At 42.6% G+C, this 11,287-nt stretch overlaps 1 protein-coding gene across 1 annotated transcript in view; it reads left to right on the plus strand.

The window, feature by feature from the left end:
* The first annotated feature begins 1,037 nt into the window (after positions 1-1,037).
* MCCC1 (methylcrotonoyl-CoA carboxylase 1) overlaps positions 1,038-11,287 on the plus strand; it is a 62,474-nt gene continuing 52,224 nt past the window's right edge. The window contains exons 1-3 of the mRNA XM_029939807.1: positions 1,038-1,269; positions 5,168-5,214; positions 6,685-6,821. Coding sequence (XP_029795667.1) covers positions 1,181-1,269; positions 5,168-5,214; positions 6,685-6,821 — 273 coding nt within the window. The 5' untranslated portion in view covers positions 1,038-1,180. The remainder of the gene's footprint in view (positions 1,270-5,167; positions 5,215-6,684; positions 6,822-11,287) is intronic.

Here is an 11,287-nt window from a genome sequence, read left to right on the forward strand (position 1 = left end):
TCTGGGCTTTCTATTCTGTTTCATTGGTCTTCTCATATTCTTTGATAATTTTCTATCGCATTACAGTTCTCTTTTCTTATTTATTTGTGGGAGTTATTTATATATTGAGAAAAGTAGCCCTTCATCTGTGATAAGAGTTAAAAAATTATTCCCAGTTTACTGTTGGTTTTTTTTCTATGTATGTTTTGCTGTGCATATTTTCAAAAAATTATATAGTTGAATTTATTAATTCTTTTTCTGTTATAGTTTGAGTATTGTGTAATGCTTAGAAAAACCTTCACTCTTTTAAAGTCTCCCATAGTGTCTTCTAGTTCTTTTATGCTTCCATCTTTCACATTTAATGCAAGTGTGCATTTTCCTCCCTTTACTTCGGATTATTTAGCTATGTTATTAATTTCTAACCTCTGGATTTATCTTAGTTCATTAATTTCTTCTTTTATAATTACTAATTTCCTATGTTTATTTTCATATTTTAACCCTTAAATTGGACAGTTAATTTACTTCCACTATGAATTTGCTTATGAGCCAGCTTTAACTATGTCCAAAGAAGCATCTGTATGTAGTGTTTTTAGTGTTTTGATTTTCTAGATATTCTGCAATTTCGGTTTGACTTCTTTTCCCAAGCCAACTAAAGCACTTTTGTGAAAGCTCAAGTAGTTTTAACTTTTTAATTTTAGTTTTATTTTTCCCCCTTTTTTGAGAACACTAGAAAGTTATGTATCTTGCTCCTTACTACATTTGAGTTTTCCCTCAGGCCTCCTCTTTCTCCACTTTCTCGTGCCTTTAATAGTAAAGATCAAGAGGAACGTTCTCCTTAGAGCCTGACGAGAACGAGGGAACCCTGCCGGCCAGTAGTAGAAACAGCAATCCAGGACCCAGGAGTCCTAAAGTGAATGAGAGGCAACCCCTTGTTAAGTAGACGCTGCGCCAAGGGGCGGAAGCAGGGACCACACCTCCGCGGCTTGTGGCCGATTGGCCAATCGTCGCCTCCGAAGTCCTGCTCTGTTCTTTGATTGGTTTTGACGGAGAAGCCCACCACGCTAGACAGGCCTAGTGCTCGACTGGGACCTGGACGGTGGCCCGTGAAGGACAATAGGCTTGCTGAGCGGAGGAAAGGTTTTGCTGGGAGTGGGAAGCAGCTGCTGTACCCAGGAGTCGGAGAGCGACGGGTTGTGGGGCCATGGCGGCAGCCTCTGCGGTGTCCTTGCTGCTTTTGGCGGCAGAGAAGAACCGGTGGCTGCGAGTCCCGAGCCTGCTGCTGCCGCCGAGGTAACGTGAGGTGGAGCAGCGTGGATCAGCGTCCGGGGCCCGGGGTTAGGGGTGGTGTAAACGGATTCCTGCACGCCGAGAGAGGGGCGTAGGGACCAGCGGTCGAGCGGGAGGAGGGGAGAGCATTAGGAAAACCCTAGCCCTTTTCAGGGTGTTCTGCTTTCAGTCTTGGCATCGGGAGAGTCATGGCATCACACCCAGCCTTTCCTTTTCTTCACCTTTCCCCCCGTGTCCACTCGGCATCCTCTGTTTGCCTCTATTTTTTCCTTCTCGAGGGGTGGGGGAGGGGTAGAGCTGGGCCTGCCACATCCCTGCTCCCCTCGCTACTGGGGCAAAAGAGACGCTTATACAGCTGCTAACAGTTAACATTATGCTTTCACTGCATTCCCCGAGTGGGGAATGTTGATAATCCCGGTTCTGGTGAAGCTCAGAGGGAGGGGTCGACGACTTGCCCAAGTTTACACAAGTAGTAAGAAATGGAGCCAGGACGCCCTCAAGCCGTTTTCTGTTCAGCAATCTCCAGTCAGGTGTCCAGTTCAGAGACTCCGGGAGTTCCTTCTCGTTGTTGAACTGGATCAAGTTGACAAAAGTAAACGTACCTTCCAGAGGTCTGAGAGGTGGTTTTGTTAAAGCTCTCGGAGGCAAGTTTGAACAAAGTATCAGACTCTAAATAACCTGGCTCCAGATCAGTTTCAAATTTTGAACTGTAAGCTTGAATGACAGTAAATTTGGCAGTGAAGACACCCTCAGATCTCCTGGTAGCAGGCTTCTTTATCTTGCTTTGTTTCTTCACCCCCCTCTTCACCTCCTCCTCCATTCTGGAAAGACAGCATAGCTTAGTGCTGAAGGGCACAGACTGTGCTGTCAGAAGCCATGATTTTCAGCTTTGCTACTCACTAGCTGGGTGCCCAACCTTGGGTAGATTATTTAATGTCTCTGTGGTTGAATTTCCTGATTTAGGAGGAGGAGGTGATTATAACTATTCCTAGAGGAGATAATATTAGTACCTAGCATTGTGTGAATTAAATGAATTAGTGCATGGAAAGAGACTCAAACAGAATCTGGTGCATATGAATCAATCCATAAATACAGTCTTTGGTTCAAGTTTTTTGTTTGCTTTTATTTTCCACCGATTCCTGGAGAGGTATTTAGATTTGAGTTACTTAATTGTTGGACTAGCCCCAGAGGAAAATAAGACAGTTGGTGAAAGTAATGTTAATGCTCTGCTCTTTCTCTTGATTTTTCTTTTCTTAGGTTTCCAGGGCTCTTCAGGATATTGCACAGGCCCATTTTCTCTCTCTTCCCTCTCCCTCTCAAATCTTCCCTCCTGTGTGTAAACTGTTGTCAGGTAGCTGTCATCCTGGAGAATATTAAAGTTGTTAATGGCATTAAGGAATTACAAATCTTATCATTATAAAGGGTGTTTACATGTCTTCTATGTCATGATTCTCTAGTACCTCAGAGAAGTCTAATGGTGGAATTTTAGAAATGAGAGTATGCTGGTATAGAATTTATGTTGAATCTCATGGAAGCAACTTCTTAATTTTGTTTTTTTAAAACATCATTTTAAGCTATAGCTTAGTCAATGGTGAAAAATGGAATAGACCTTTCAAAATATCATTGAGTATTATGTTAAGTGGTATGTATGTATGTGATTGTCTGTTTTCACTAGAAAATGGCAGAAGAAAACTTTAGTTCAGCAATGACCTTGAAACTTAATAAGAATCTTAAGCTGGAGTTACCAAGAAGCAGCCATTTTATAGATAAATCTGTCCAGGACAGATCTTATAAAAAAAACTTATCTGAAGAATGTGATGAGATGATGCTGTGAACTAGAAGATACCTTTTAAAGATAAGGGAAAACAATCTTTCTCCTTGAAGATTAAGAGAGTGAGGTCAGTAGAATTGGAAAGAAGTGGGAAAGCAATAGCCTCCTGAGAAGGCAGTCTTGTGGGACTCAAGAGCCAAAGCTGTGGGTCTTCCTCCAGCCCTTCATGGATGTCAGTGGCTGAGTTTGCATCAGAGGACAATGACCATCTGACCTCTGTCATACTCCCACCTCCTGCGCCCCTGCCCCAGTGAAATGCTAGTCCTGTTCAGTTCCCTAGCTATCTGCATAGTATATACATTCTGCACATACGTAGTTGCTTAATATCTAATGTACATTGTGCTTTTTATCACCTGCTGTGTACATGATCTAAAATGATTAGTTCTTTATAGCCATAGTTTGACCAAATCATCCAGGTATGGGTGGAAAAGACTAAGGTTGAATTCCTTCAGCAATTTGTTATTTTCTCAGTGTATTCTTTTTAGCTGACACCTGGTAGGCATTATACTTTTTTGTTCCCAAAGTAAATGTGGCCTGTTTTCTGTTACCTCTTGGTTAAAGTTTTGTTACTTGCTCTATCGGTAAGTATAATAGAACTTAAAAACTGTTTTAGACCTTAATAAACTTCTACCTGGTTAAGATACCTCAAACAAGTCATTTAGCCTCCCTGGTTCTCCACTTCTTATTAATACAAGGACTCAGCTTAAATTGTCTGCTTTGCAAATTGAGAAGTGTCTTCAAGAGCACCTCTTGGCATCTCCTGTCCTGTGTGAGGACACTGCCGTCTGAGTTGTAAAGTGAAAATTGGGTCCTGAGGAGAGCGAAAAAAAATCTTAGATGTTACCATAGTTACTATACCCTCCAAGGCTCAATCCCCCCCCCCCTACAAAATCTTAGTATTTATGTTTTTGCATTAGGGGGCCATAATGAAAAAAGACTGGAGAAACACTGATGTAAAATGACTTGCCTGGTGTCCGCAGTGGCTGCTCAGTGGTAGGTCCCCTGGCCCCACAGCCAGCAGTCTTTCTGCTGCCCTTGATCAGCTCCTTCTCTTGACTTCTCTCGGCTTAATTGTTCAAACCCCTCTTATCAGGGGTTGAATAAGATTGGTATTTTTCAAACTGTTATTTGACCAGCATATTTTATTTAATAAAATGGAATAGAACAGAAAGTAACAAAACGCAGAGAGAATCTTCTGTCATGAAACTTAAGTTTTGTGTGTGTACCAACTTGTGAAGTCAAATATAATTTTTACTTCGAGTTGAGTCGAAAGAGTTTGAAAAAGCTGAAATGTATGATCTTGAAGTACCTTGGCTTTCTAATTGTGACTCTGGCCTTATGCCAGCCTTTGGAGCAAGCAGGTTAGGTGATCCACTCAAGGACATACAGTGCCAGAGGGAACAACCAAAACTGTAACTTCCGGTGTCTAGAGTAATTTCTTTCCCTCCAAGAAAGTCTTATTAAGTCACTTTGTAGGCTTCAGGGTTAACTAAAGTCATATCTAGACTCATTTTGAATTAATAAATCATATAATGACTGAAGGGCACCTGGGTGGTTCAGTTGATTAAGCTCCAGCTTCATCTCAGGTCATGATTTCATGACTGGTGAGTTCAAGCCCCATGTTGGACTCTGTGCTGTCAACTCAGAGCCTGGAGCCTGCTTTGGATTCGATGTCTCCCTCTCTCTCTGCCCTTCCTCCATGCACTCTGACACACACATTCTCTCTCTCTCAAAAATAAACATTAAAAAAAAAAAACTTTAGGGGCACCTGGGTGGCTCAGTCAGTTGAACGTCTGTCTTCAGCACAGGTCATGATCTTACAGTTCGTGGATTCAAGCCCCATGTCAGGCTTGGGCTGACAGCTAGCTCAGAGCCTGGAGCCTGTCTTCCAATTCTGTGTTCCTCTTTCTCTGACCCTCCGCTGCTCACTCTCTCTCTCTCTCTCTCAAAAATAAGGAAAACATTAAAAAATTTTTTTTAAACTTTAAAAAATTTAGATTCTTTTGAAACAACAATGACTGATTTTGAATATCCTGTTTAATTATAATTCCATTTGGATTCATTTGCTAGGAGATGGACTTGGAAGCAGAGATCCATGAAGTATTCAACAACCACAGGTATAGTATTGGTTTGCTTTGGTTTTGCTATATGTGCTAGGATATGTTTAATGCTTTAATTTGTATATATAGAATTAGTGCTCATATATTTTCAAAATCTGGGATTTTCATGATCATTTTCTTAGTAAGTATTGAGCCATGGTTTCACCTCTTCTAAGTCAGATCTCCCCTGTTAAGTCTACAATATATACAGAGATAATTGGAAACATTTACATTTATGTTGTTCCTTCTGTCTGTTTGTTCCCGTTTAGTGCAGTGAATTGGAAATGCGTAACTATGATGGTCTAAATCAGTGCTTTAAAACCATTCTGATAAGTGGCAGACATTTTTTCAAATACAATTTTACATGGAATTCCCAACTATAAAACATATAAACGTATAATCATGGTTGATTGGGTGCAACTTCTTCCCCACGACACACACATGCATACTTCATCCCAGCAGCTCCTGTGACCTGTCACAACTCAGGCTCCAAAGATCCCCATAGAAAAATATGTTTTAAGTTATAGAAAACCTTATTTGTTTTAGAAAAATAACTATTATAAACTGCCAAGGAACATTTATTTCATGTATGATGATGGGAGTGCATTTTACACATTAATATGATGACGTGTCCTGTGGCAGTGACACCAGTGTCCTGGTGCGGGCCTCACTGTGAGTGCAAGAGAACCGCACATCCCTGTGTGTGCGTCCGGAGGGACCGGGAGTACAGGTTCTGGGGTGAACCTGACCTGGGTTCAAATCCCGGATCCACCGCTTCTTTTAGCCAGTATAATTTCAGGACAAAATGAGTATAATTTCAGGACAGTAGTATCTCTTTTCATTGGAATTTCTTTATCTTTAAAATTGATATAATAATAATAGTGTTTATTTCATAGGATTATTGTGAGGAATTAAATCCAGATTGAGTCTTTAGCACAGGACCCGAGGCATAAAAAGTACTTATTAAAGATTAATTATTATTAACTATGAAGGGGTTTTTGGGGGCTATTGTAATTTGACCTTTGGCATATCAAAACATCTTTTCATTTTAAAATAGAAAACGCTGAATAACATAAGAGTTTATGTTAAGAGGATCTTGGATCTCAGGGGCACTTGGGTAGCTTAGTCGGTTAAGCGTCTGGCTCCTGATTTTGGCTCAGGTCATGATGTCACAGTTTGTGAATTTGAGCTCTGCACTGGGCTCTGTGCTGACAGCATGGAGCCTGCTTGGAATTCTCTCTCTGTCTCTCTCTCTCTCTCTGTCTCTCTCTCAAAATAAATAGACATTTTTTTTTAGAAAAGGGTATCTTGAATTCCAGTGAAAAGAAATGCACGAATATTAATGGAAATGGTTATTCGAGACTGTTATGCTAATTTTACCAAAACAGATGTTTATCAGCCGGTTAATATAATGGAGTCTTTATTTTGCTTTCTCATTCCTTGTTCTCCAATAACATTTGTATATAATTTTCATGGTGTTTTAAACAGGACAAAACATTGCCAAGGTCCTCATTGCAAACAGAGGAGAAATTGCTTGCAGGGTGATACGAACAGCCAAAAAAATGGGAATACAGTCCGTGGCTGTTTACAGTGAGGCCGACAAGAATTCCATGCATGTAGACATGGTATGTTGTTAAAAACCGAAAGTCAGATTTTGTGATTGAACTGTGTGTTTGGTTGTGTTTAGTTGACTTACAGGCAGGGTCCTGCTCCTCGAGGATTGGGTAAAACAGTTCACAGAATGTGGCTGCAGATCGTGCTTTGAGTGCCATGCATCCAAATCCCTGGTGTACAAGAAGGATCCAGACCAGTCTTAGCAACTATCACTTACTGGCCAGGGGAGCTTTGACAAGTCACCTGATGTTTCTGAACCTTGGCTTAACTATAAAATTATAATGAAAAGGGTCCTACTTCCCTGAGGTTTGTAAGTGTTACCAGTTATTACTAGCTGCTATTCACCAGACAGAGCCAACCATGGATGAATTCACCTATGGGCCTTCCTCATGCCCGCAGCAGGACTGAGCAGCAACAAGTTCATGGCAGCCAGCCTCAGCTGGGTTTTCAGCACTCATGGCAGGCCCATGCTCTCTGGGCACTTTTCTTTTCTCGTTCTGTGTGGTGACCATCTCAGACCTGCTCTGTGCCGTTCCAGCCTCTGACTCTCCCTCGACCTGTCTGTTCTCAACAGATGATGTGGATTCACGAAGGAAATAGAACTGCGCTTCCTGCCGCAGCATCTGTTCAGTGCACCTGCATCTGCCCACATGCTGTCCAAGCCCAGTTGTCTTCCTGGAGTTCTCCTCTTAACCTTTTCAAGAATCTTCCATCTTTTCTCACTGTATTCTATCACTCTAGATTACTTCATCTACCCTTATGGCTTTGCTAACCACTTTCAAATTTCCATTTCTGTTTCTAGCCCAGACTTTACTTTGAGTGTGATACAGATATATCCAGCCGCCCGCTCTACATCTCCACGGGCATCCTGTGGATGTGTGACAAGTACCAAACTAATGTCCCTGATGTGGAATTCGTGACTTTGATCTGCAGTGAAGCTGCTTCTCCTGCAGACTTCTCTCACTCAGCAGATGGCAGCACCATTGCACCTAAAAACCAAAATGCCAGAGATCTGGGAGTCTTTGAACATCTTCTGTCTTCCTGCCACTCTAGCTCCTTCCCCTTCCCCATTTAGACAGTCACCAAGTGCTGTTTATTCTGTTTTCCAAACACTTCTTTCCATTCCACTTCTTTCTGCCCATTACCACCAGTACCTCAAGTCATAGCCACTGTCACCGTCACTGGCCCGATGCTGTGGCCTCCTAAGTGGTCTCCCTACTTCCCTCTTTGACCTCTCCCACGGTATGTTCTGCGTTTCAGCCAGACCGATAGCCTGAAATCAGAATTTTTCATGTTACTTGTTGGGAGCCATTCTGAGCTCACAAGTTGAGAATACTCCTTGTGAGGTTAAGGCAGGTTTACAAGGCCCCCCTGCCATCAGAGGATGACTGATATCTACCCCCACCCAGTTGTTTTTGCTTGAGCACTGACCCCCAGGGCACCTTGTTGATTGGTTTCTGAGTGACTTGTCCCTTATTTTGGCCCTAATATATGCTGATTGCACCTTGTCCAGGAACTTATTATAGGAACTTCTTTTGTGACTATGGGAGCAAACATTCCATTTCCTGAGAATCCTATTTTTCTTATACTTCCCCTCAAGCAAACAGGTATTGACCCCTGCTCACAAAAAACTAACTTTTGCCTTTGCTATGCTAAAAACATTGTCATGTATTGAATACCTTCCTTCCCCATATGATAAGCATCTAAATCACCTACATCAGTCACTATTGATAAAGATTATGCATGAGTCTTCTACAAATCTATGTTCTGGGAAATTTTTACATATCAAAGAAATGTATCATCAGAAATCATTGTTTAAAACAAATGTCACTTTGTGCTGTTCCCCATACACTTAACTATAAATAAAGCTGAGTCTCAATCAGTGCAGAGATGTCTGCCTGGTGATCAGAAAGAATATCTTGGCTCTCTCATCCCTCCCTTTGGCCAACACCATCCATCCTTCAGGGAGCCATAGGCCTGCTGGAGCTGGACTCTGGCAGTTACTCCTCTGCTTTAAATGCCTAGGCCTTTTTATCATCTACCGAATTAGCAAGAATTTAAAAGATGGATAATATTCAGTGTTAGTTAATGTAATTAGAAATTAGTACATTGGGGGCACTTAGGTGGTTCAGTTGGTTAAGCCTGTGCTGATAGTTCAGAGCCTGGAGCCTGCTTCAAATTCTGTGTCTCCCTCTCTCTCAACCTCCCCTACTCACACTAGGTCTCAATCTCTGTCTCTCAAAAATGAATGAACATTAAAAAAAAAAAAGAAAGAAATTCATACGTTGATGGAAATGTATGTTGGTGACACCATTTCAAGGGATGATTAACCAGGAGCTATTAAAATGTTATATCCTTCACCCAGCCTTGCAAACATACCTCCAGATCTCTGTCCAGAGACACATTCACACATATGTGCAAGAAGAGGCATGTACAACAATACTGCCAGCATCCAGTTTTTTGCCATTATCACCTAAATGTCTGTTCAGAGGTACGTGATTAAATGAACTTTGGTACCTCCATGCTGTGAAATGTACCACTATTATTAAAAAAAAAAGATGTAGAGGGGAGGAGGAGCCAAGATGGCAGAGAGGAAGGGAGCTCTGTAAACTTCGTCTGCCCCATTGATCGAACTGAGAAGGATATTACTCTCATCTGCAAGAGCGGAAGGAGAAAATACGAACTCCAGAAGGAAGAGAACCTGAAGGATACCTGAGTGAGTGAGTGCGAACTGGAGAGATTGGAAAACGGGCCAGCCCGAGACGGGCAGGGGAGGTGGCAGCCCCAGCCCAATGCGGGGCAAGCACACCGAGCCCGAGAGACAAAGGGAAGAGACAGAGAGACTGAACACACTCATAGTACTGTCTCTGGGGAAGAGGTAAAGAATGCTTAACTGCGCTTGGAGAGAGAAGCTCACTCCATAGATAACCGCTGGGTAGCCTTAATCCTGAACCCAGGTGGCACAAGGGAAGGAACAGCTTCCAGCCCAGCGCCATCTTGGCAAGGAGTCGCGACCGCTGCAGCAGCGGTGTCAGGGGTGCTCACTTCGACCTCGGTTTTGGGAGTGGGAGCACGCACACATCTCGTTTCCATGGCGCATCTCGCCTCCAGCATTGGCCGCGCTAACCCTGAATCCCAGGTGCCAACAGGGAAAAAATAGCCCCCACCTCTGCGTGATCCCGACAGAGAGTTGGCAGCGGTGGAGACCTGGGTGCGCACGCAGGCTGCAGGAGCTCCCAGCTCATTTCTAGCAGCTCCCTGCGCCGCCTCCGGCAACAGCTATGCCCTCATTCCTCCCCCAACACTAACGCGATCCCCGCTGGGGGTTGGGTCTGTGACAGTGCGCACATACTTCACCTCCTGCTGCGCATCTCGCCTCAGGCAGGGGTAGCCGAAATCCCAGCCTGAGCCAAGACAAACCAATTCCTCCCCCTAAGAAGCCAGCAACCAAAACAAAAACATCTCATCTGTGGTAGCATAAAAAGTGCATGGACTGGAACGTTGAACTGAGGCAGGCCTGGAAAATACAATTCAACCGTGCTCAACCGCGGCAAAAGGAGATCGGACTCATTAGAGTGGCCTACAGTTCATAGTTCAGCAGAACTTGGCGTGCCGCCTATCTAATCTCTGCAGACACCAAGGCAGAGCCTCTGAGAGCAGCCTCCGAGACCTATCACATCAAACCTTGCCTATCCACGAGGGGGAGCTGCTGTTTTGTTTTTGTTGTTGCTGTGTTTTTTTGCTTTTATTATAATTTTTTCTTTTTCTTCATTTTCTTTTCGCCTTTTTCTGTACGTATTTTTTATTATTATTACTTTTTTTTTACTTAAACTTTTAAAAAATTTTACTCCTCATTTTCCTTTCTCCTTTCTCCCCCTTTTTTTTTTCCTTTTTTTCTTCTTTACCTTCTTGCAATCCAGATATATTCTCCTATATCTCATCCCTACCTCTCCCCTCAACTGGTCATACACTTGTAGACTGTCCACTGTCCTTTGTTGTCTCTGACCCCCTTTATTTATTTTTTTCTTTCTTTTTCTTTTTCTTTTCTTCTCCTCTTTTCATCTCTTTCCTCTCCATTCTCTTTATTTTCTTTCCCCCGTTAATGTGTTTGTTTGTTTGATTTGTCTGTGCGTTTGTGTTTTACTGTTCCCTCTGTGTGTGTCTGTCTGTTTTTCTTCTTAGGGCTACACCAAGAAACAAGCCAAAGTGTGCATGACAGCAAGTCCCAAATATTGCTGAGTAGGGAAATAAAATATTCAAAGGCAAAACAAGAGAAACTGAGAGACACCATTAAAAGAATATTTCCTGAAACGACAGGCCCTGGACAGTCAATAAGCCTCCTTTAACAGAGAAATATTAATAGGTGCACAGAGCACAACGAGCTTTCTAAAGGTGACAAGAGACAGAAAACTAGCAAAAATAACAAAACGAAGGAACTCTCCCCTGAAGAATCTCCAAGAGGAAATCACAGCCACAG

Source organism: Suricata suricatta, chromosome 5, assembly GCF_006229205.1.
Source record: "Suricata suricatta isolate VVHF042 chromosome 5, meerkat_22Aug2017_6uvM2_HiC, whole genome shotgun sequence".
Lineage (NCBI taxonomy): Eukaryota > Metazoa > Chordata > Mammalia > Carnivora > Herpestidae > Suricata > Suricata suricatta.